Raw genomic sequence first — 26,695 nt, 5'->3', positions numbered from 1 at the left:
TTTTCGGAGGCTTTGGGGGGCACTAAGAGAAGTGCTTTTCCTTAGCGAATTTTTTTAAATCTTGAAGTCCGAGCGGGCAATTAAAAACGCATGCAGGCCAATTTCCGGAGGACTGAGATTGCGACGAACAACCAGGAAGCGGCCCGGCTGGGAGCTGTCCCCGGTTCTCCGCTCTGCTGTCGAGGCCGCCTCCGGGGTCCTTACACCGTGTTCCTCTGTCCCGCGTGGCCTCTGCCACGACCTGGGCCTCGGCCCGGGCCGATCACTCCGGAGCCGCCATGTCATCCGATTTCGAAGGCTACGAGCAGGACTTCGCGGTGCTCACGGCAGAGATCACCAGCAAGATTGCGAGGGTCCCCCGACTCCCTCCTGGTGAGAGCCCTGACCCCGGCCGCGCGGGGGTGGCCCCGAGGGCGCCGAGGCTCGCGGGCTGTGGAGCGTCTCTGAGGCGCTAGGTGGTTCAGGGGCCCTTCCGGGGCGAAGCAGTCTGACCTGCTTGAGGGTAAAGGCAGAATCCAGGCTGGGTTGTGGAGTGCCGCAAAAAGAGCCTTCGGTATTTGAGCCTTCTGGGCTGGAATCTGGACTTCGCCGCCTTGTTACTTGTACAACCTTGGGAACGTTTCTCTGAGTCTTCGTTTTTTGTTCTATTTTGTTTTGTTTCATTTGTAAAAATAGAGATGTGAGTATTACAAGAGAATGAATGAACGTACCTAGATCGTAGGTCTGCAATATGCACTACCGTTGTTTTGTTAGTAATAATACTATTACATTCGGCCAAGTAGGATTAAGAGCTATGGTGCCTGGATTCAAAACCCCACTCTGCCACTTAAGAGTCGTGGCACTTAAAAAGTTTCTTAAACCTCTCTCAACTTTCCTTCTTGGTAAAATGGTGAGAACTGTACATGTCAATAGAGTTGTTGTGGAGATTAAGTGATTTAACATAGGGAAAGCCCTTTTTTGGTGTTAGCTGCTATAATCGTTAGTATTTTTCATACCCCCAACCCCATTTCTTATTTCTCATCCTTCTTGGAAGACTGCAACCCACTTTTATGTAAAACTTGGTACAGGATAATTTTTCTCACTTTTAGGATTCCACATATCCCATCGAGAAGTGTTCTTGTTTTAGAAGTTTTAGCATATCTTACTTGCCATGCTAATCTGTCAACTCTGAATGTGGGAGCTATGTTTGATTTCCTTGGCATTTACTTAGAAAGGGCTCAGAAAGACGTTTAAGTTAATAGTTGAATATAAATATATTTGTTTTTTTTTATTCTGAGACATTGTTTTAGGATTTATCTTTCTCTAAGTACATATTTAATTTGAGTAGTTAGTTGCAGGTAAGATTGTTACTTGTGGCTTAGTTTTGCTGGGGAAACTGAACTGTCATCTGCACTTGACCCTACCTTGGCTCTGGGGTATAGTGTGCAGAAAAGAGGGTGCTCACTGATCTGTGAACTAGTGGGCAGCTTCCCTATTCCCACCTTGTTAGTCAGTCCTTGATGCCAGAATAATTTCTGCTGGACCTAAGTTGTCGTTCTTCTTTCCCTTTCCCTACTTCCCCCAAACTTGTGTGTTTATAAATAATGTTCTTCCTTTATTTCTTCGTTTTTCTTTCCCCTCCCCTGACCCATTTTCTATTACTAGGGACATTTGCTTGAGACCAGGATCTCTGAACTGACACCCCACTCATCCCCTGAAGTCCCTGTTAGTTCTGGAGAGGTGGATGATGTCTTAAAGAGGTTTATGAGCCCAAGTGAGGGAACAAGAGGAGAGAATCAAGGTAGCGTACCGCCGAGCTCTGCTGCCTCAGAGATTTTCGTGGAGAGAGTGGCTGATGGCCTCATCACTTCATGATACATCACCTCGCCTCTTCTCTTCAGTTCCGCTTTTCTCCACTGCCCAAGACCATCTTGATTTTTGTTGTCGGTGTTGCTGGAGGCGGCTTCCTTTGACTTGAGTTCCAGAGTCGCAGAGTATCAGGACTTGTGGTTTCAGTTGGATTTTTGTTCATTTTTGATTGTAACAGTTTTAACAAAGAAGCATTTTCTGTTTGGGTGAATAGCTTTTGTGTTAAGAAGGTGTTTTATAAAGTAACAAAGTCATACATGGGTGCAAAGTTGTAAAAGCTGTTTCCAAGAAAACAGTTTTTGTTACAGTTTTCTTCTTCCTCGTCTTTATGTTTTAATGTAATGATTCTTACCATTTTGAAGGAAACCTTTGATTTAGGTACCTTAAAAATAAAGCCTTGACTCACCTTACGTATAGTATGGTGTAAGGCCCAAACATAGCAGTTACATTGGAATTGAAAAAGGACCGTAGAGCTGGCACTGGAGAAATGCTTACTGACTTGACTAATTGAATAATAGTAATTCTTAAAAATGTAGTAGTTTTCCTCTTAATAGTTACTTATACTTGCTCTCTTTATAATCTGTTTCTAATTGATAAATAGAAAAAATGAAAAAAATATATCCAGTGCAGTTATGAACTTCAGATATGTCTCTGGACCATCAGTGTGTACAGCCATGAGAAAAACAGTATAATTAAAAGTAATTACAGTCCCTCCCCATCAGAATATCATTAGTGGTTGACTTAGAGGAGATGAACTATAATTTACTTGAGTTAAAAAGTTTACAATTGGAACACACTTTACAGCCAAAGCAGTTTATGTCCCCAACTTATTAACTTATTTAAATGGAAGTAGAGTGAATAGAATTGATTGCTATGAACTTCAACCTGTGCTGTGCATACACAATGTATTAAAGTGTTACTTCCAGGGAGAATAGAAAAGATGGAGTACTTTAAAACCTTATTTTATAAAAGAAATTTGATTACTCTGTGGTATGTTTTAAACAATAAAGAGACTTTGTTCCTAGACTGAAGTGTTTGAATTTAAATAATTTTGGTACTTGGACTAATGAAACAGATCAGTCCCTCTTGGTAATATTCTTATGGCACTGTATTTGGAATTTAATTTTAATGATTAGTGTTCGGTGGTAAAGTCAGGAAAATGGATGGGTAGAAACATACCTAATACTAATTGGGAAGCTCCTTTTCTTCTGGTGATGAATCCTAAGTGGGAGGATGCTTTACAGGTACAAAGTTGCCATTACATCAGGGAGGCTTCCTCAAGAATCTTAAATAAAATGTTCTTTTGCAATGATATGCTTACTTCACCATTTGCAGAGAGATAAGTGATCTTTTGTGAATCCTACCACTTTGTGAGATTCACACATGGCACCTGTTCTGCTACTTGCGAGATGTTCAATCTTGAGCAAATTGCTTGGTCCCTTTAAGCCTGCTTCCTCCTTACTTGGCGAGAGGAGGTAATTGCTTCAACCTTACTTACAGTGTTGTAAAAATCAAATGAAAGAAAGTCTGGAACACAGTAGCACATTTTGTTTTCACCAGAAAAAGTGCGTGATAAATGAGCTATTAGCGATGTTATTAACACTGCTGAAGAACAGCTGGCAGGGTTAGACAGGACCCAGCTTCTCAGACTTTGTGGTATTAATTAAACTCTTAAAGGAAACTTGGACTTCAATTCTTGCTTCCTTTTCTGCCTAGACTAGAGTTAGGTGAATCTCTCTTGAAGAATGCCTACATTTGAAAGGATGTGAATGATCACGGTCTTTTGGATGTGAAATGGAAATTGGGCTTCGAACTCGTGATATCTAGAAGGGAGGCAGGGGAAAGAAGGGAAAGTGATGGGACAAGACAGGTATCCTTTCTGCAAGAAAATTCTCAAGTGTTGCTCATGAGTTATGCCACTCCTTGGAGGCTTTTGGAAACCATCTAGGCATAGCTGTGAATGGAAGAAGCCATAAATGTTCCATGAGTCTCTGTTGCCTCTGTAAGTTGTAGTGTTTGTAGGAGGGAGAATTCAGAAAAGTCTGCTTTTATTTATGAATACTGTGGTTTGCTTAAAATACATGTGGCTCTGGAGCTGTAATGTCCACATGTAGCTACTGGACACTTGAAATGTGGCTGCAGAGTGAAATGATAATGTTTTGAATATATTGGGCTATTACTAAAACTAAATATATACATGTATTACAACTAATTTTACTTGTTTCTCTTTACTTTTTAAGATGTGGATACTAGAAAATATAAAATTTCATGTGCGATTTGCATGCATTACATTTCTGTTGTTCTAGAGAGTTAGAGTTGAAGAGATGGTTCCAGTTCTAGTTCAGGAACCCGGGTGCACAGTAAATTGAAATAGCTATACTCTAATCCCATACCCGCACTCTAATCCCAGAGGGACCTCTCGCCCTTCAACAATTCAGTTAACTTGAGTAAAGGCTTTATTGATTTTTTTAAAATAACTTTTAATTTTAGAACACATTTAGATTTATAGAAAAAAATCACAAAGATAATATAGAGAACCCTACGTATCTCCTGCTCAGTTTTCTTTATTAACATCTTATGTTAATATGATACATTTGTTGTTGCAGCCAGTGAACCCATATTGATACATTACAATTAAATGAAGTCCATGCAGTACTTTGTTCAGATTCCCTTTTGCTTTGTTTATTTGTTTGTTTTACCTGATGTCCTTTTACTATTATAGGATCCAATCGAGGATACTACAAGACATTTATTAATCATGGCTTCTTATGTTCTTAGCTGTGACAATTTTCTCAGGCTTTTCTCTAGACTTCAGTTTGGAGGAGTCCTGGTAGGACATTTTCTAGAATGATCCTCAGTTGGGATTAGCCTGATGCCTTTCTCCTGATCAGACTGGAGTTACAGGTTTGGAGGAAGAAGAGTACAGAAATAAAGCATGATTTTCATCACATTCCATCAAGAATATATACTGTAACTTAATTTATCACTACTGATGCTAACTTTGATCACCTGGCTGAGGTAGTGTTTGTCAGGTTTCTCCACTGTAAAGTTACTCTTTCTCCTCTTTTCCATATTCTTTGGAAGGAAACCATATGCATAGCCCACACCTCAGGAGTTGGGCGTCAGACTCCACCTCCTTGAAGGCTTAGCATCTGTGTTAATCATTTGGGATTCTCTGCAGGGGAGATTTTGTCTGTTCTTCTCCATTTGCTTATTCCGTCATTTATATCCACAGATTCATGATTTTATTTTTTTCTTCTCTTGTATTCCAACACTACTTTATTTTGTTGCTCACATTGTTCCAGCTTTGACCATGGGAAGCCCCTTCAGCTGGCTTCTGTGTACTCTTCATATACCCTATTATTGCAGGTTTGGTTTTTGGTTTTTCCTTTTTAGCACTTACTCTCCAGGGTACTCCAACATCATCTTGTGCTTTTCCCATACCAGTCCTAGATCAGCCATTTCTACAAGGAATCCAACTTCCTTTTATTGAGAAATGGTGTTAGCAACCAAGATCTGGACACTAGGTATGCCCATAGCTCCTGGGGTTTTATTGCTTCTGGTCCCTCAGCTGAAAGACAAGGAAATGCATGTGTGTACAGTGAATCACATGTATACATACCATACATGGTTATGTGTAACCATCTATGGTAAGTTAAACACGAGTTCGTATTGCTGTCTCCAACTCTAATCTGTTATTACATGGATCATTCTAGAATGGCTTTGTTTCACTAGTGACCATTCTCCACCATGCTACATCGTGTAGCATTAGTAACATATCCATTTTTAAGTTCTCTAATATAAAAAGTTCCTCTGTTAGTAGTTTCACTCCGCATTTCCCAGTACGTAATTTCCACTGCTGTTTTCTCTAAAAATACCTGCATTGCACAAAGACAGGTAGCAGCAACTGAAATCAAGTTCTCTCTGACACTTGCACTACTTTATAGGGGGTGTGCAAGGCTCGCGAAGACCTTCTTTTATTACTGGCAAAAAAAAAAAATCACACTATGTAGGTTTGTGTGGAACACAAGCATGAGGCACTTGTGCTAATATCGAGTGGGCAAGGGAAGGTCATGCTATGCAAAGACTTAGGTGTATATCAGCATTCATCAAGCCAATATACAAAAAAGGTGATGACATTTGTTCGTATAGTGCATTTTATGTAGGGTATCAGTGGTGAAGACTCAGTTCTGGACAGCAGACCTTGTTGGAGTTCCAACTCTGCAACTTACTAGCCGTTTAACTTTGGAGAAATTCTTCAATCACTCTGAATTTGTTTGCTTGCCTGAGAATGGGATAATGCCAGTATCTCCAAAGGGTTGTTTTGAGGGTTGGCTGTGATAATGTTCAACACACAACCCTGTGAAACTGATGATAGCTGTTAGTTATGAAGTTCTGAATCTTAGGAACATGCCATTTGTAAAGGGGATGCCATTTGGCGTGGAAAGCATGAAGCTTTCTTGGGAATACGTATGAATTGTGCTAGAAGGTTGCCAAAACTTAATGTTGGTAGATATTTCCAAGGTCACCTGATTCATCTTCCTTTCTTCCTCATTCATGCTTTCCTCCTAAATCATCACCTTTTCATTCTTTTCTTAAAGATGTGAGAAATACAGGATTAGGACAAAGACGTGTGAAGAGTGGTCTCTGCCTCCAAGGAGCTGGAAATGAGGGTGAAGAGACAACTACACCAGTTTCTAATGACCATCAGAGCCACTACAGCAGAGCACAGAGGTCTGGGAATTCAGAGGGGATAACATCGGTCCCAGGAAATCACCTGGAAGGATAGGTGGGATTTAGCAGACAAAAAATGGGGAAAGGGTATATTCAAAGAGGTTGCAAAAAGTGGGCGCAGTGGGTATCTGTTGTTTTTGGGGTGCCCAGAATCCTCCATTCTATCTTCTGATAGCAGCACCTCAATTTTCCATTGAGGAACTACCTCAACCCAGTCTTGGTGGAACTGACAGGCCACCTATCCAGATCAAGAGGTGAACACATTACCCACGTGAGTGCATTCCTAGAATGTTTGCTGGGATTCGAATCGTGAGCAGAGAAGAGAGTTGGCCTCGCTGTTCGAGACCCTCCCTTTGCAGAGACTGTCAGTGAGTTCCTGCTCCCTTGGTACTCGAGCCACCCCGGGAACTGTCCTTTCCGAGCTTGGGGGCTCATGTTTACCATTGACTCTATGAGTCACTACTCCAGTGTGTTCTAATAAGATTTCCCGCTTCTAATTCTAATAGCTGTCTTTCTAATAAATTCCCTTGTTTGGCTTAGGTTATTAGCCAGACTCAATTCTTTTAGATTCAGCCACAGAGTCCTAAATGGTAGCTTAAACAAAGGTTTGGAGCGGGGAACAAAAATAAGAGAGAGATGTGTTTGGGTAAAAATCAATTGTCTGCTTAGCATGTAGAGTACATACTAGAGAGCTAGTAGTTGGAAATAAAGTTGGACAGGTTGCTTGGATCTGGAATGTGGAACACCTTGTCTGCTAGGCTCAAGTGATGGAATCATAGCCAGGTTTTGGGGAGATTAAATGGTAGAGAGGAGCAAGTATGAAGGCAGGGAAACCAGGGTGGTTGGTAGCCTCGCTTCTTTTGTCAATGTTTACACCATCCTGCATTATTTATTCAATTAATCATCATTTTTCAAGAACTGATCATATGACAGTCTCAGTGCTAGATTTTAGGACTATAAAGATAATCAAGACATGAATCCTGTATTCCCAAAGCCCCCAACCTAGGAGATGGTAAGTGTGATAGATAAATTATTGGACTCAGGTAAGAGTTCTAGGTGTTTCTGTAAGGGAGAGTGACTAACTTTTTTGTTGGGTTAGGAAAGGCTTTGAAGAGGTGGTGATTTCTGAAGTGAGTTTTGAATAGCAGTTTGCCAGGTAGTCACAGTGGAGGTGGGCATAGCCATTGGGATTAAAGGTCTTGGGTCCTGGAAATATATCAGGATTAGAGATAAAGATTTGGGATCATAAATGTGTAATATGGCAGCTTAAAAATGGTAGTGGGATGAAATTGTCCAGGGACATAGGCAATAGTCATAAGAGAAGAAAAGCAAAGACTGAACTCCAAGGAACACCAACACTTAAAGGATAAATGGAGGGAATGGATGCCGGCAGAGGACACGGAGACAGAAGTGAGCCTGTAGGAGGATCACAGAATCAGAGTGTTGTGGAAGCCAGGAGATGAAAAAGTGACAGGATGGGAGGAGCAGGAGGTCCGATGCCACAAGATTAAGGAAACATAGGACCAGAGAGTGTCCCATTTGTTTGAGCAAAGGAAAGGTCATCAGACTTAAGAGTCACTTCAGTAGAATGGTGGGGGATGAGAGCAAGATGATAGGGAGGAAATGGGAGATGAGGAAGGCCAATTGTGACTGTGGGTGTAAGAGAGAGACATTAGCAAAGGGAAATACAGGACAAGGAAGGCTTCTGGTTTTGTTTTGTTTTGTGAGAAAAACTGTTGCTTATTAGTTCTGGACTAATAAGCATGGACTTATGCATGGACTTAGCACCTTAAAGAAAACAAGATGTTCCTTCTGAACCATAAATTCATAATCTCACTCTTGGTCCAGGATGGGCTTGTCTTATTTCATGTTCTGTTCTATCACAAAAATACAGTGTGGTTCTATTATAACTTATGGAGATATTGGGAAGATTCGTATGTGCCAGAAGGAAATAGATTTGGGGTCATGTACTAAAATTTTAACCTGGCCATATGTAGGCTTAACTTTTTCAAAGAAGCAAAATCAAACAAAATTTTAATTTCAAATGTGCATTTTTCTTAGGGTGAAATGTTTGGAGTGTATACAAAACGTACGTGATAGCTAGCCCCGTAGTTTAGGGGGATCAAAGGGAAGGGGTTGGGATTAGCAGAACCTCATTATTCTAGTAAAATGATAACTTCTACTGAACATTCCCCACTTAGTGTTGACGATCCTTCTGAAGGGCTAGTCAGCCACTAAATGTACCCATTTCAAGCTTCATGATTTCTCTAGTTTCTTGTATTAGTCAATAGTCATTAGGTTCACAAAAACCTAACTTTAAATAAAGAAAAGAAGGGACAGCTGGATGGCCCAATCAGTTAAGCGTCTGACTCTTGGTTTTGGCTCAGGTCATGATCTCATGGTTCATCATGAGTTCAAGCCCTGCATTGGGCTGTCTGCTGTCAGCACAGAGCCTGCTTCAGATCCTCTCTCCACCACCCGCCCCCTTCTGCCCCCTTGTCCGCTCGTGTGCATGTGCGTGCTTTCTCTCTCTCTCAAAGATTAAACATTAAAAACAAAAAAAGAAATCTGTTAATTCAAGAAAACAAATCATGATAAAGTCAAGCAAAACCTGTGTCAGAGTTATCTGGAACCAGAAACTAATTAACTAAATCTACGTACCTACCTACTACCTATCCCTCAGCTTTGTTTCTAAATATAGACTTCATTCTCAACCACTGCAAAGTAACTTGCTTCTTGTAGCTCAAACAATGGATGCCAACAGCTTCTAGACTTATGTTGTCATAACTCCACCAAGAGAGAGGAAAAGATTTTGCTATTGCTGTAGGACTTTGATTGGTCTGCTTGAGTTATATCCCTACTCCACTTCCACCCCCCAGAAGAGTGTGGCAAGAGGGATTGAGCTACTGGGATTGGTCCAACTAGGGTGAGAAGCCCATCCTTTGCTAGGTCACTGTGATCAAAGGGGCAGGATCATAGAAGGAGATAGAATCTCCCATTGACCTGCTTGGTGAAGAGGAAAGCCTCAAAAGAGTGAGGTTACTGCCTGAGAAAAGAAGGGTGTTAGACACGAAACTGTAAATTGTTCAGTAAATTCGCTTGGCACAAAACTTAGGTTCCGTCTCTGAATAAATGGACTGATTGTTTTGGAATGGGGGCAGGGAGAAGTTTTCTGAAAATATCTGCTAGGACATGTCTCTCAGAAAAGGGAAGTATAGTTGAATTATAACTTGATGGTGGTGAAGTTTGAATAAACTACATCCAGAGACTTAGCACTTCGTAATTTAAAAGTAAGTTTACTTGCATCAGCCTTGTGAGCTAAAAAGAATCCAGTCCTAAAATTTCCATTTTAGACAGTACAAACTGAGTCTCAGAAAAAAAAAAAAAAAAACTCTTATCTAGGATCCCACAACCAGCAAGTAAATAATGACTTTGGGTTTAGAATCAATAGTTCTTGGGGCACCTGGGTGGCTCAGTTGGTTAAGTGTCCGACTTCAGGTCATGATCTCACTGTTGGTGGGTTCAAGCCCCACGTCGGGCTCTGTGCTGACAGCTCAGAGGCTGGAGCCTGCTTCAGATTTGGCGTCTCCCTCTCTCTCTGCCCCTCCCCCACTCGCACTCTGTCTCTGTCTCTTGAAAATAAATACATGTTAAAAAACAATTTAAAAAAGTAAAAGAATCAATAGTTCTGACTTCAAATATTTCTTCCATTACAGTCAATACGTAATGAAAGTACTAACTTTTAAATTTTTTTTAATGTGTATTTATTTTTGAGAGAACACAGAGTGCGAGCAGGGGAGGGGCAGAGAGGGAGGGAGACGCAGAATCCAAAGCAGGCTCCAGGCTCTGAGCTGTCAGCACAGAGCCTGATGCGGGGCTCAAACTCACGAACCGTGAGATCGTGACCTGAGCTGAAGTCGGACGCTTAACCATCTGAGCCACCCATGCTGCCTACAAGTATGATCTTTTAAAGGATTGTAAGATCACACCCAGTTTTAGGAATTGTTTGTTTTTTTTAATGTACCTTTTTTTCAAGTTTTATTTAAATTCCAGTTAATTAGCATACAGTGTAATATTAGTTTCATGTAGAGAATTTTGTGATTCATCACTTACATACAGCACCCAGTGCTCACCACCACAAGTGCCCTCCTTAACTCATCACCCATTTAACTCATGGGTTAATACAATTTAAAGTTTATGTGTATCCTTAGCAATTCCTTGGTATTCTTGTTTGTTTCAGATGAGAAGAAGCAGATGGTTGGCCACGTGGAGAAACAGCTCGAAGAAGCGAAAGAATTGGTATGTGCAGACTCAGTGATATGTTTTCACATCAACCCAGAGCCGTTTATGCCGATGCCTTCCTCTAGTCTGCTTTGTACACTGTAGAAACGTGACACATTTCCGATTAGCAGTTTATAATTCCGAAGTCATCAGTTTTTCCATTGAAGAGAATTTAATAGTCTCTTGGGATTGTATTCTTCTTAATGAAGGTGACGCATTAAGTGACTCCCCTTTATTTTCCTTCATAATACGTTTCCTAATAGGTATAAATAGCTAATGCTTGTTAAAGGCATACTCAGTACCAGGCACTGGGTTAAACACATTACTTGCTTTATCATATTTAATGTTCACACAAGCGCTGTGAGACAAAGGCTGTCTGTCAAAAAGTGTTAAGGACCTGAGATGTTCCCCTGTTGCTTTGTGACAGCTAAGTTTGCGATAGTGTCATGGATGCTGGTGGAAGACATGAGATTCCTCGGTCAGAGGCAAAAGAACTTAATACAGCAAAAGGTGCCACCCGAGTCTCAGCACAATTGCCTCAGTTCCCTGAGCCCCAGTTCCCACAGGAGTGACGCGGGTTTGCCTGGAAGAACGTCTGCCCACAGCAGAATACCTTCCGGGAAAGGAACCTGGAGCCTGGGAAATGCCTTGCTTTGTAGCAGCCTGTGAGCAAGGCTGCTGTTTGTCCCGGAGGGGCCCATTATTTCCTCCCCCAGGGCTGTTCCCTATAAATACAACCCTGAGAAATGGCTTGAAAGGAGCAGTCAGGGCCTTGTATTCCTGACGTGCCCAGCAAGACACGTGGGAATGTGAGAGACCCACCGAGGAGTGATTCTCAGTGCCATTATTGCTCCCGTTCTGTAGGTGGGGAAACTGAGGCCCCGAAAGATTATGTAACTTTGAGGTCCTATGCCACAAGTGGTGGGGTAAGAGCTTGTATTTAAACAGGCTATACCCAGGGCTCTGGCTTATCTCCTACTTTTTGATATAAATATATTTGCACATCAAGGAACAAAAAGTTTGAAAAGGTGTTGTTTCCCAGTTTGGGTTTTTAAAGCCAAGCTTTACAAGCGCGACTCTGCTTGTGGCCACAATGGGGTCCTAAATGAGAGTGTTGCTTCCCTACATACTGAAGGGCACTGCCTGGTGTTCCTTCGGTACCCGCTTGCTAATATCCTTACAACAGTTTCCCCAAGTGTGTTTCTGGTGACTGCTGTTGCCAGTTCAAATAAGTTTGGGAAACTAGCTGGCTTAAATAGAGTTGGAGGGTGGCATCTTTTTTAGTTGTTGTTTTTCTGCAGAATCCTCTTGGACCCGTAAGTAGGCTAAGAGGCATTATGGATCTCTAAGAAGGGTCTATAGGGGCCAGCTAAAGCATGGAGCCTTTCCAGAGTTATTCAACTGAGTTACTTTTCTTGACAGGGTCATACACAAGGGGCTACTGTTTTAGATGGTCTGAAGAAATAGGTGGCTGTCATTCCCCACTGCACAGCAGACCTTTGCTCCGTGACTTTGAGCGCGGAGGCAGCGAGTTGCACAGCCGCTACTTTGTCTTCTCTGTCGCTGGCTCTTTTCTAGCCATCAGAGTGTCGGATGCTCTCCGGACCCTGCAAGATCAACTTCTCATCTCTGCTGTGCTGTCACTGCCTCTACAGTGGCAGCTTTGCATCCAACTCCAGCTTCGAATGTCTGCCTCAGTTTTGAAAGTTGCCCCCTTTTCTCAAATGCTTTTCCCCGTACTTTCTTTTCTTTTTATATTCGACTCTTTCTCTCATGCTTCCTGGCCTTCGTGTAACAAGACTGACCTTCTACACAGCGTAGCTGCGAGTCAGGACTGTCCTGCCTTCCAGCTGGCAAGCGCATTCTGAATGGAACTGTACAAGTAGTCAGTTGTTTGGATCCTGAGTTGACGGCTTATAGTGTTGAGTTCTTAGGAGCAGTTCTTTGGCATCAAAAACTGTGTTTTGGTTTGTTGACCTTCTTTTGGAGCCATCGAGTTACTTAATGATGTTAGAAAGCTGGTTTCCTAAGAGCCAAGATTTTACTGTACCAAGAAGTATAAAACATGGTTGTACCTCATGGAGCTTATAACTAACATAAAGAATTCTGTCTAAGATATGTCTTTCTCTTTGTTGAAAATGATCAGACAGCGAATTTATTTAACTCTGATGACAACCTTGTTAAGGATACTCTCAGTGTATTACACTCTCTCCTTTGGATGAGGGCCCTTGCAGAAACACTTGTTTTTGATTTTGCTTATCAGGATTACTTGTGTTTCTGCTGAACAATCAGTTTGTGTTAATCTCTTGGACACTGCTAGTCTTGGGTTTACCATGTCTCCCGCTTTATGTTGGCCACGTGAATGTTGTGACAACATGAAGCCAAGCTCACGTTAGCCTTATTGCTGGTGTCATTTGAAGTGCTTGCTGTGTGTTTCCATTTTTTCTTTCTTGCCTCCTTTTAATTTCATTTCCAGTGTCTTTATAAAATGCCTTAAACAAAAGTGAAGTCAACTCTCGGATGTTCACTTACATGTACTTTGGCAGTTACTTGGATGATTCTGCTCACCCTGTAAGCACTAAGGACTTAATAATGATTTCAGAGAAGTGAAATAATTGCCTTGCTGAGTAACTATTTAATTTATTGGTGCTTCACATTTATGTAGAGATATGGTAATAATTTAAGTGGTCACCACTTAAGTCAACCCTAATTAAAACTATGTCTCTCTCTCTTTTCTTTCTTTCTTTCTTTCTTTCTTTCTTTCTTTCTTTCTTTCTTTCTTTCTTTCTTTCTAATAAAAATTAAGGCCTGTGAATTGAAACATGGTATTCTGGGTATCTGAGTGCTGCTATTATTCAGTCCCTAATGCTGGACGAGTAAGGGGTATATAAGTGATAAGCTTATAGTAGTTAGGGAAATAACTCATTAGAATACTTTATTTTTTTTTAATTTTTTTAATGTTTATGTATTTTTGAAAGAGAGACAGACAGAATGCAAGCAGGGGAGGGGCAGAGAGAGAGGGAGACACAGAATCCGAAGCAGGCTCCAGGCTCTGAGCTGTCAGCACAGATCCCGATGTGGGGCTCGAACCCATGGACCGTGAGGTCATGACCTGAGCTGAAGTCGGACGCTTAACCGACTGAGCCACTCAGGCGCCCCTAGAATACTTGAAAAGGTAAAATATATAGCAGCGTTTTTGGATATGAGTTTATTAGACATGGCTGGAGCCAATTTGCTGCTGTTGTTGGTTTTTGTTTTTTAATGCCAAGTATAAAGAAGCTACCTCTGATACCTTGTGTTGTACTTGCTCTATTTCTTCTTCTTCATCAGTAATCACCTCTACGATTCTTCACATTAATCTGGCGATTATCAAGCAAGAGACACTGTTGTAAGCACATTATGAGAATTATGCCTTATAATCTTCACAGCTGTCCTACAGAAGACATACTATTTATAGAAATGAGAAAGTAAGGCCCAGATAACTTAACAAACCGGTCCAAAGGTACATGACTAGTAAATAGTGGAGCCTATGATGTCGACACCGGCATCTGAATCAAAAGCCTGTGTTCTTAATCATCACCCTGTTTCTGTATCACCTCTCTTTACATGCTCGCGTGTTGTTTACAAAGTGTTATTAGTGACAGATTATTGAAAAGTATGCTGCTGTAATTTCAGTGAGCTTTGTGTAATTTAGCATATTACTGTATCCATTTAACTCTATTATCAACATGGTTATAAAGTAGGAGTCCGGCTGGAGGCTGAGATCACATATTGGTTGGCATGTGATTTCCCTAATCAGAAAAGAGTTTCCAGAAGAATTTTCACCAAATGACTAAGTCTGGGCTGGCCTTTTATAGAAAGGGTAGAAATAATGGTTTGTTTTAGGTTCCCACAGTCCTGGTAGTTTGGGGTCAAAAGACCAACCAGGTTGGGTTGGATTGAATGATAGGACACACCGAAGGTATTAAAATTGTTATTATTGAGGATATTTGGATTCATGCATATGTTCTAAAAAACATTCTTGGCAAAGTGAGTGCTTTGTCACTCTGTGTGTCACTAACTCAGTAACTATTCGTTGACCTAAACAAAAGTTAAGCACAGAAGCATTCCCATTGTTACTTGATCATGGGCAGCTAGCTCCCTCAGCCCGGCTCCTCCAGTGGAAAATGAGGAATTGGGACTAAATCATTTCAACTCTAGATGTCTGGCCAAATAAAGTGCAAGCCTATGGTATAAGTCATGTGTTCTTCTCACCCTTCCAGCTTGAACAGATGGATCTGGAAGTCCGAGAGATCCCACCCCAAAGTCGAGGAATGTACAGCAACAGGATGCGAAGCTACAAGCAAGAAATGGGCAAACTTGAAACAGATTTTGTGAGTCAGATTCTACCCTCTGTCATATTTACTAATCTTTAACTGAATTTTCACCTGTATTTTTTATTGTTTCCTCCACACACCTCAGTTAGCATGATGCTCATCGTCTCTAGGAGCTTGTGCCGGAGACAAGCACAGCTTTCGCTGTTGATAACTTAGGGGTCTAAAAATGCTTGGGGCGCCTGGGTGGCTCAGTCGGTTAAGCGTCCGACTTTGGCTCAGGTCATGATCTCATGGTTCATGGATTCGAGCCCCGCGTTAGGCTCTGTGCTGACAGCTCGGAGCCTGGAGCCTGATTCGGATTCTGTGTCTCCCTCTCTCTCTGCCCCTCCCCTGCTTGCACTCTGTCTCTGTCTCTGTCTCTGTCTCTGTCTCTCTCTCTTAAAAAAGTAAACATTAAAAAAAAATTTTTTTTATGCTTAAAGAGCTAGCTAATGACAGAATATGAGGGATGCTGGATTCACGACTCACAAGTAGATCCAAAACCTGTGGTCCTCTGAGTTTAGACAGTATTTATTTCTACTTAGCATTTGTTAGAATTTTGAAGCTGAATTTTGGGCCTTTTCATAGTCTGCAGGCTTTAAGATGCCGTGTTCACAGATGGACTTCAGGGACTCATGAATGTCCTGAAATTATATAGGTATTTTTGGATATCCATTTCGCTGTGCAGTCTTTTCCTGGGTTGGGTACCATAGACTTTATTAGAGTCTTAAAAGGATACATTACACTTTTCCAATCAAAAGGACAAAAGGAATTCAGCTGATAATTCGTACAAGTGATCCTTTCCACCAATTGCTCCATGAGAATATTTAGCTTTCTCTTCCTATACATCCGACTGTCAACTCTGCCCACTTTAGAGCAAATTTAAGAATGTAAATGTAAACGTATAATGTTGAAATTGTTAGTAACTAGAAAGTCATAAGTGAATAAAAAGATACAGCTGAGCAACTCCACTTCTGGACATCTATCCAAAGGAATTAAAAGCAGGGTTTCAAAGAGCTATTTGTACATCCACGTTCTAGCCTCATTATTCACAACACCAAAAGATGGAAGCAACTCAGTGTCCAGCAACAGGTGAATGAATAAACAAAACATGGTACATGTGTACAATGGGGTATTACTCAGCCTTAGAAATGGAGGAAGTTCTGACATATGCTGTGACATGACATGACATGCTTGAGGACATTATGCTGAGTGAAACAAGCCAGGCACAAAAGATAAATACTATATGATTCCATTTATATGAGGTATCTAGAGGACTCAAATTTAAGAGACAGAAAGTAGAATGGCAGTTTCTGGGACCTGAGGGGGTGGGGAAAATGGGCAGTTATTTAATGGATATAGAGTTTAAGTTTTACAAGATAACAAGTTCTAGAGATGGGTTGCTCAACATGTGAATATATTTAACACTATTAAACGGTATACCTAAAAATGATGAAGATGGCATATTTTATGTGTAGTTTACTGCTTAAGAAAAATAAAGATACAGATGAAGAAAGATCTGAGCTTCACCTGTAAGTGACAGAGGAGTCATGTCTTGACAGGTGAATCAACTTCACTTCTGACCCTGGGGTTCAAATTCATAAAGTCCAGAGTTTATAAGGGTCTTTCCACCTCTTCTCCTGCCTTAGGTGTTTTACTTATGAAGGCTGTGCCTTCTAGACTACAGTGGTACCAAACCTAGTCGAAATTCCACCTAGAATCTGAAGATTGGGTGATTCGCAGTTATGCATGTTTATTTTATATTTTAGTAGATATTTTCCTGAGGAGTTGAGATAGGCTATGTCAGTGGCTCTGATGCAATTGCCTTTTAAATTGTGTTTCTATTTACAAAAAGAGAAAAAAAAAATCAGAATCCATGATGGGCCTAAACTGAGAAAAGAAATGTGGCTGCCTAGCTCCTGTGCTCTGTGCTAGGTAAAACCTTCTCTGACTGCTTCGGGAAAGGTAGGCTATCTTAGCAAGAATAGGAGATATAGTGAGAAAATTAAATTGATTTAAGAATTTGACCACTCGAATTTATACTCAGACAACTCTAATTAAAGTTAATGTTTCAATATAAATGATGAATGTAAAGTAAAACATTTATGAGGATTGTTTTAGTGTGCTAACCTCATCTTTATGAAACTCCTTTACAAAGATTTCTCTCTTGGTTTCTAAAGTAACGAACTATATTAGTTTGTGAGGGCTACCATAAGCAGTGCCACAGACTGGATGGTTTAAACAACAGATCTGTACTTTCTCACAGTTCTGGAGGCTCAGAGTCCAAGGTCAAGGTGTCAGCCGGTGTGGTTTCTCCCTAGGCCTCTCTCCTTGGCTTGTAGACAGCCGTCTTCTCCCTGGGTCTTCACACGGTCTTCCCTTTGTGTCTGTGTTCTCATTTCTTCTTATAAGGAACCAGTCACATTGGATTAGAGCCCACCCTAATGATCTCATTTATACTCAATTAACTCTTCTCCAAATGCAGTCACTTTCTGAGGTACTGAGGATTAGGACCTCCACATCTGGAGGTAGACACAACTCAACCCATAACACTGAATTTAGTCGTAATCTTTTCTTCTTAAAATTTTTTTCAGAAATTAAGTTGCTTTCATTGCTTATAAGTCAGCCAGTTCAATCTTCAGTGTTTTTTGTCTCTTGAAGAATATAATCCTGGGTAGAGTCCTTTAAGTATTTGGATATTATATACTTGGGTAGGTATTTCTCAGGCATATTTTCTATTATAAAGTGAAACAGAACCAGTAACTATGAACTAAACATTTATTCTCCCGGCCATCGTTAAAAATTCATGTGTTTATGTGTATAATTGTTCACACAACTTTCTTCTCCTGTGTTAGGGAGCATCCTTCACCATTACCTCCACCCCCTTCCATTGTTTAGTGACTTAACGGTTTATAAAGCGCTTTAATGTGTACTACATTTCACTGTATGAAGAGTAGAGAGAGGAGATGTGAAGGACTCTCCCCATTTACACATGATAGAACCAGGAGGTTCAAATTGTTTCTGGATTCCATTCACCACGTCTTTCTCAAGCCCTGCTGTCTATAGACACTGTCCTAGGTACTTGGAAAAAGCTGTGAGTAAGATCAAGTTTCTGCTCTCATGGGATGTAAGTACTAGTGGGGAAGACAAGAAGCAAATAGACAAATATGCAGATATCACAATTCCAGGTAGTGATACATACTGTCCATGACAATGAAGTGAGTAAAGGGGTGAAAGTGGCTACAAAGTGGTCGTGGCTGTCTTTGCTGGGGTGTTCTCTGAGGCTTGACTGAAAGAGGAAGAGGCACATTTGTTTACAGGGAGAGGCAGAAGAAAGACCTACAAGGGCACTGTAGGCATGGTAAAGACCTTGGCGTTTACTCTGGATTGAAGAGAAGCCCTTGGGGGCCGTTGAGAAGTGAGTGGTCCTTTGACTCCTGCTTTACAGCTCTCTCACTTTCCCTCACCACACGTCTCAGGAGGGATTTGAATGAGTGTGGAAGATATTTATGTAATTCCCTTTTGATTCTTACTTTCTTTGTATATTTAATGCTTTTTATTTTTAAAGGAACAAAGAGTATCTTCTTAAAGGTATTTGACAACCTTCTCATGGTGATGTACCTAGAACTATTGAACCCCAAGAAAAAAGAGCACAGCTGCTCCTAACTGCAAATGAATCATATCTGTTCTTCCCCTTGTAATATTGAGACTTTGGGGGGTCATTTGTACCAATGAGGAAGGGCAGAGGACAGCCCGATACTTTTTTCTTCGACCCTCATTATCTACTTGTTATCTTTCCTTGGCCCCTCCTCTTCTTCCTGTGCCTGTTCCTTAGACACTGGGTCCTTCAGGCTTCTTCTCCACTTACTGCACTGTCTATCTCTGTGTAGCATCATCCACTCCCATGGCTTCCACGATGGCATCTCTACCCACCTGCATTTCTAACCAGATCTCTATAGCTCTAGATTCATGGTTCTTTTTTTCTTTTAATTTTTTTAATGTTTATTTATATTTGAGAGAGACAGAGACAAAGCACGAGCAGGGGTGGGCGGAAAGAGAGGGAGACACAGAATCCGAAGCAGGCTTTGGGGTCTGGGCTGTCAGCACAGAGCCCAACACGGGGCTCAAACTCACAGACCATGAGATCATGACCCGAGCTAAAGTTGGATGCTTAACTGACTGAGCCACTCAGGCTCCCCGAGATTCATAGTTCTCACTACTTACTTTACCCCAGAGTTCCTTAAACACAAACACTTAAACTTGACAAGCACTAGTCACTTCAGAGTTATCGTTAATTTCTTCCTCTCCAAGCAACTTTGTGCTTCCAGTTGATCACTGAGAACTAGCAATCCTGCCACTTAAATACCTCCTACTCTCATCTCCACTGCTGGAAGCTTTCATGTTTCTCCATCTTGATGTTTGTAGTAGCCTTTCCTCCTTCTGTTCTTGTCTAGCTCTACACCACCCTCTGCAGCAGTCTGGAATGATGTTTCCAACACACTGATCTGAATACGTCATACTGTTCCACAAAATCCCATGGAGTGCTCATTGCCTGATGAATAAAATCCAGGTCAGCTTATAGGCTTTCTGTTCTGTTCCATTGCTTCTTCACATGTCTAGGAATTGTATTATCATATGCTTGGTATTGTGGATCATACATTGTTAAACGCCTAGGTTTTGTTGGTTTCCTTTAGAGCAGTGCATCTCAACCTTTTTTCATTATTGCCCCCCTAAGGAATCTTTTTAGACTTTTTTTCCTAATTGCCCCTTCCTCCTCCTACCCCATGAAATTTTGATACTACAGATATACTATATATCTGTACACTTGTCCATGTACTATGGCCCTTTGAAGGGCCCCATGTCTTTGTAATGTAGTAAATTGTTCGTCCTCCCAAGAACTAATTTTTGCCTCCATGGGCATGATATAACTTCTGCTGACAATGCATGCTTTAGAGATTTCTCTCTCTTTTTCTTTCTTTCTTTCTTTCTTTCTTTCTTTCTTTCTTTCTTTCTTCCTCTTTCTTTCTTCCTCTTTCTTTCTTTCTTTCTTTCTTTCTTTCTTTCTTTCTCTTTCATTCATTCATCTGTTCTTCTTTTCTTTTCTTTTTTCTTTTTATTTAGAGTAAGCTCTGTTCCCAGCATGGGACTTGAACTCACAACTCCAAGATCAGTGGTCTCATGCCAGCCAGGAACCCCTCAGAGAATGATGAGCTTTATATGGGCAAGCAGGTAACTTACTAACAGGTCAGATTGATCCTCTCAAGGCTTATTGTTAAGGTTTTTTAGGACATGTCTAGAGTAGACCTACTTTTGAGGTGTGGCCTTTCTTGGCTTCTACTTGAGTGACTGGAGCATCAGTGAATGCTCTACCTTATGTTTGGTCAGAATTCTGTCTCCCTGCTTTGGGTGACCTCCAGACTCTCAATTCCGCCCATAGCCCCCCAATACCTGTTCTCTGCAAGACCTCGTGGGATCTTGTCCTCTGCGTGTGCAAGTTCATTTTCAGCCACAGACAGAAGGAGGCCCCTGTTTAGATTTCTGGAGCCCCTTCTCTGTGTAGCTCCCTCCTCTCTGTTACCCTGCTAAATTCTCTCCATCTCAGTCCCAAACTCCAGTATCTGCCTCTTAAGCTCAGTGACATGCTGTGCTCCATTTTGGCTCTACCCCCACGTGCTGTAGTCTGGAAAGTACCTGCAGGCTGAGAGTGATGGCAACTGTGGGACTCTTTTCAAGTGTTTCTCTTCTCCAAAGGATAGCAGTTTCTACACTGCCTGTTGTCCAGTTTTTAAAAACAGTTACTTCATATGTTTCATCCATTTTTATAGTTGTTTAGAGTGGGAGGATTAGTCTTGTACTGATTGCTCTGTCATGGCTGGCATAAAACTTCAGTGTACTTTTAATGTTTATTAGTCCCTAGCAGGTAGCCAGGTGCATCTGAGAATAAAAAATAAAAATAATAGTCTGCTGTTTACAGTGACCCATATCATAGATTTTAATTTGTAACTGAATTAGTAACTACTTAAAAGATTTAATAATCCTGTTGTAATCTGTATGCGTAATTGTGGGCAGTTAAAGGAAGGCAGTAGTTATCATTGTGTTCTCTTTTATACTGTTGCTATTCCTGCTGATTCTGTTCACTTGCCTGACTCTGTTAGCCTGGACATTTGGCCTCTTCTAGCCTCCTTTGTTCACTTTTGGCTTCTCATAGTTTCAGTGTAAGTTAGGAATATTAGGTCCAGAGGAGTTAAAAATCAGGTCATCTTATCTTTTGATGAAGAAATGGAGGACCAGGAAGACCAAATGACTTGCCTTAATGTCTGGTTTAAAGCCAGAGCCAGAATCAGGGGCACCTGGGTGGCTCAGTCGGTTGAGCGTCCGACTTTGGCTCAGGTCACGATCTCGCAGTTTCTGAGTTTGAGCCCCGCGTCGGGCTCTGTGCTGACAGCTCAGAGCCTGGAGCCTGCTTCGGATTCTGTGTCTCCCTCTCTCTGCCCTCCCTCGCTCATGCTCTGTGTCTGCCTCTCTCAAGAGTAAATAAAACATTAAAAAAAAAAAAAATTAAAGCCAGAGTGAGTCAAATAAGCAAAACCCACTTTCACATGTTTCCTCCATGTTGCTTTGCATTTCCCCCCATCTCCAACTTCACATTTCATTTCAAATCGATTTAATATCCTCTTTATTTGAAAACAATCTTTTTAATTAGAATTCAAATATTTAAATTGTTCTTGTAATTTCTTTCTTCAATATTGGTGTAAGGTTCGCTAGAGAAGTGTCATGTCAGGCTATTCCAGGAAAACGAATCAATCAAAAGGAGGGGAATATGTAGTTGAGGATTTTTTGAGTTTAAGATTATTGTTTCTTAAGAAAATAAAATCAAGCAAAACCCGCCTAAACGTGTACAAACAAAAAATCCTAACATTGTGTAAATGTTTGACTAAGTCTCAGAAAGTAGAAAAAGAGGGAGCAAATACACGATGTACCAGGAAAAGGTTCCAAAAGTTAACAGGAGGACAAGGTGTGTTGAATGCCTTGTGTATCTCTGATATTGTACTGTGGTGCTGGCGCCATCTTGTGGTGTATTTGTATAGTTGCATATTTCTTTTTTTCTTGTAACAAAGCTGAACTTCCTTTAAGACGGACACGCACGTGCAGTATTTGGGGTGGAGGAATTGATTGTAATGAGTGTTAGAAGTAGAGCTTTTTAGCCCCAGTCTCAAGTTCACTTCTATCCCAGGTCATTGGTGCCCGAATGCTGTCCTTTTCCTGTTTGGCAGACTATGTGATGTGATTGTTAGACCAGCTCCTAGTGCAAAGCTGTCTACATCAGAGAATGGCACTTCTATTGACAGTCTCAGCAGTGAGGCTGAATGGTCCTAGAAACCCAACTACCTGCAGACTATCGGAGTTGGTCCCTTAGGTCAGGGTTCAAAGGATGTTGTGGAACAGCTTGAAGCTTTTACTGCTACTACCTGCACTCTCTCTTTTAACAGGTGAATGGACAACTTGAGTATCTGAGTTTATGAGTGAAGCCAGTAGCTGTATTCTGTTTTTTTTTTTTAAGTCTAAGAAGTGCAAATGAGAAAGCTGAACTCTTTTAAATTTTGATTTTTGTTGAAAGGTCACGAACTTGATGCTTCTGTTTACATTTTATCTTTTCTGTTCTTATGACTCCCTGGGACATTTTACTTCTATTCTGCGGAAGCTGTAGAAAACCATGAAGTCATGTTTTAGAGATTTAGATAGTGTCAGTGGTAATGTGTTGTAATTACAGCATCAGCTTATCCTTCTTGCAGGAATATAAGTGCATTCTAGAAGGAAATAAGACAGCCAGATTGGGCAGAACTGTTCCGGAAAAGAAATTTTCCTCCACTGCATGCACTTAATAAACATGCTTACCATTTTTAAAAAATTGTATTTGTTGTTTGATTTTCTGTAAAAATCATACCTGCTCATTGTAGGATATTATGAAAGTAAAGAAGAGTAAAAAGGAGAAAGAAAATCACCGTATCCCTATAACCCCAAAAGATCCACATTTTACATTTTGATTTGTTTTCTCCCAGTCTTCCCTTCCCCTTTCCCTTGCATAATTTATTGTTTTATTTTACATAATAATGATGTTTCTCAACTCACGTTTTTTCCACCTTTTTTCAACACAGGATTCTAACATTGGTATTTTTCAATTCTGTAAATTCAGAATCATTTTAGTGGGCGCATAATATTTCAGTCAATGATACTAGTTCCTCCTTTATTGAATTGTAACATGTTTCCACATATTCCCTCTGTAATTCCTTGTGCCATGATGAACATATTAGAGCTGGATTATTTCAACAGAGTTATTTCTCAGAAGGCAGATTATCACGTTAAAGGGTTTCAACAATATTATAGCTCTTATTAAAATAAGAGCTTGGAATTACATTTTTATTGTGACTCATCAGATCATTTTTGTTGTACTTTCTCAGTGTCTTCTCAGTGTTGGAATGTGATTTGAGAAATAAAATAATAAGCAGACTGGGGCTAAATACTTTAAATGCATTACTGATTTAATCCACAATTATATGAGAAGTATACTGTTATCTGTCATTATGGAGATTTTACAACTCTAAAATTAGATATAACTGAGATTTCTTTCTCTAAGCTAATCTTCCATAGAAGATATATTAATATTGGTAAGGCCCTCCATATCTGGTCTCAAACTGAACTCATTTTACATCTTCAGTATTTCTTAATCAGAAACCAAAGACTATTTTAGTTATCTTGCTATGACAATGGCCTTGAAGGGAGAAAGTGACACCAAATTTATGTGCACATGTATGATTTTCCTTGTTTGCAGATATTTGCTTAAGACAGTTGTTCCTAAGGCCCTGCTATGTGAAACTGTTAAAAAAAAAAAATCATCAGGAAAGTGGCCTTCTTTGTTTGTAGGATTCTCATTCCAGGCATTGACCTTGGTAAATCTTCTACTCACAGAGCCTCCAATAATACAGAGGCTGACACAGGAAATGGACCCACTGGATAGGGAAGAAACCAAACATCTATTTTCAGCCATAGTGATGCCTTCTGGGGGCTGATCTGTGTGTGTGTGTGTGTGTGTGTGTGTGTGTGTGTGTGTGTCACTCTGGTCTCCTAATCCAAGATGCTGTAAAAGGTTCGTGTTCTTGACCCTTCTCCCCACCATGTATACTTGAATGGAACAGTAGTATGTATTGAATATTTTATCATTGGTCTTACGTACTGAATTTGAAGTTGGCCTTAATAGATTTTCTTCACTTTGGAAGCTCTGACACTTTCTTCCAGTGTCCCTTTTTCTTCCTGATCACTGTTTTAGGCGTTAGACCATTGCCTTTAGCTTCTGTAGAGTTTTATGACCTTCAAATAATAACTTCCATCTCCACTGTAGTCATTGGCAAAGTTCAAGTGGGTACCGGCACACATATACCTATCTGTGTGTGTGAGTCATTTTTTAAATTGGTGTCAGGTCTCTGATTGGACTTTGCAATTTTATTGGAATATTTTTTTCTACCTAAACTTACTAATATATATATTTTTTCAAATCATTGGAATTAAAGTTATAGTGCCATTTTATGGCAGAAGGAGTAAATGCTTGTCATGACATACGACGTTTCCAGTAGTTTGAATTTTCTAAGCAGATGAAGTATATATTTTCTGGAGACAGTGCTAAATTGCTTTAAAACAAAAAAAAAGAATATAAAGCTTATTGGTTTTAATGTAGTTGTCTCTCCTTATAATCCTTCTTAAATGACTTAACAAATTATTATCGACTTTTCTGTTGTTTGCTTGTTTTGCCTAGCTTCTTTGATCTTACCTAAGAAATAAAGAGGAAAGATAAAAACAGGTAAGATTTTTAAAGATTAATTATGAACCTGTGGCAAATTTGGCTTCATTGTTAGTCACTAGATGGCACTGTTTATTTGCAGAGTGCCATTTTTTTTTTTTTTTTTTTTTTAAGGAACTGGTAGTAACTGAAATTACTGCCTCATGAATAAAATATTTCTGATGGGATTTGCATTTCTATATTGGCTGAAGACACTGTTGAATGTTTTATTAACCAGCCCAGTGCAACTGTCAGCCTATTAAAGAGATCCAATGGTCCCTGTTTAGATAAATAAACTAAATAAATCCAATTCGTCAAATTGTGTTCCTGGCTGTTTATTTTCCATTCTTTTGATGTACAGTTTATTTTAAGTTAAAGCCACATTGGTTTAAAAATTAATGGGAAAATGTTATTTGGTGTTTGGAACATGAAGAAGCTAATTGCCATCGTCAAAAAGCCAGCTCTGTTTTAATGTTAAATTGTTCGCTCATAAATAGTAAACTTTTTACTGGTTGCTTATAAACTGTCCCATGGTCAAAAATGGTCTGATATTCTGTAAATATACCGTCAGAGACTGTGTTATTGAGAGTCATGGAACCCCTGTTGAATTTCTCTGGGAAAAGCACCATGTAGTTTAAAAGACAAGCCTTTTCTTGGTTTTGCCTTCGGTTTTGCCTTCTCGTTTTTCACGTATGGTGTACTTTCCTTGGACAGAGAAATAGCTAATTGATTTTTAAATGAAATGCTTTTTTATCAAAGCACTTGCTGGTCATTCTCCTGGTCAGTGCCAAGCATTAAAGTGACGATGCTAGAGGAACCTAAAATCTGAAGATCATGGCTCTAATACAGGACCACTGCCCACAGGTTCATTGCCCTCTTGAAGCGTATGTTCTAGGGATCTTGAAACTCACGATTGCATTATGTAACACCACCCACTGAACTAAAGGCTTCCTACTTAAGCCCTAGGGTTACAAAAATATTGGAACAAAGTGTGTCAATTTTGTGCTTTGCTGCACTGAGGCAAATTAACACCTGGAAACGACACATCCTGGTCCTGACTTTTACTTATTTCCTTTTTCATGACTCCTCATTTGCTCTTTATGCCATTCTTATTGTCTTTTATCTAGTTCTACATTGGCGAGGCTCAGAACAAAACTTAAAACAGATTAGGCACTTCTGACTTAGCATATAGCTTTTAGGAGCATAGAGCTGCTTGTGATGAAGACGAGCCAGAACTGAGCTCTAGGGTGAAGGTTTTGAAAACTGTGTAATAGAAGTCGAAGAGTTTTGCCATGTCAACTGTTTTAAACTTTCCCGTACAAGATGTTAAAGTGGGGCTAGAAGAGATTTCACTAGAGACTTTTCTCTAGAGTCCAAGTCCTTGGAAGCCTACCAGGAAATAGATGGTCTCATTTTTTGCTTAGGTTGTTTTGTTTAACTTTGTGTGTTCTAGTTCCCCAAGATGGAAGAATCATATTTAAGAGTAAAATAACAAATGTGGACTCTAATTGCTCTTTTGGCTTTTAAGAAGTTCATAAAATCATGGAAGCTTTTAAGCTTTTCTAGGAATCCTTCCGAAATGCTTAAGTGTGGTCAAATCGGGGACCATCGAGAAATGGGACTCTATGCTCAGTGTGTTTTACTG

The 26,695-nt window shown here is 40.3% G+C and overlaps 1 protein-coding gene across 7 annotated transcripts in view; it reads left to right on the top strand.

Moving 5' to 3' along the window:
• Positions 1–31: 31 nt before the first annotated feature.
• VTI1A (vesicle transport through interaction with t-SNAREs 1A) overlaps positions 32–26,695 on the top strand; it is a 348,726-nt gene continuing 322,062 nt past the window's right edge. The window contains exons 1-3 of one of the 7 annotated variants that reach the window (XM_032595175.1): positions 32–372; positions 10,823–10,881; positions 15,126–15,236. In XM_032595175.1, coding sequence (XP_032451066.1) covers positions 279–372; positions 10,823–10,881; positions 15,126–15,236 — 264 coding nt within the window. In that variant the 5' untranslated portion in view covers positions 32–278. The remainder of the gene's footprint in view (positions 373–10,822; positions 10,882–15,125; positions 15,237–26,695) is intronic. The other 6 variants (XM_030334884.1, XM_032595176.1, XM_030334885.1 and 3 more) reach the window with 6 other exon arrangements.

This window comes from Lynx canadensis, chromosome D2 (genome assembly GCF_007474595.2).
Source record: "Lynx canadensis isolate LIC74 chromosome D2, mLynCan4.pri.v2, whole genome shotgun sequence".
NCBI lineage: Eukaryota > Metazoa > Chordata > Mammalia > Carnivora > Felidae > Lynx > Lynx canadensis.
This window is presented reverse-complemented; position numbering and strand designations above follow the sequence as displayed.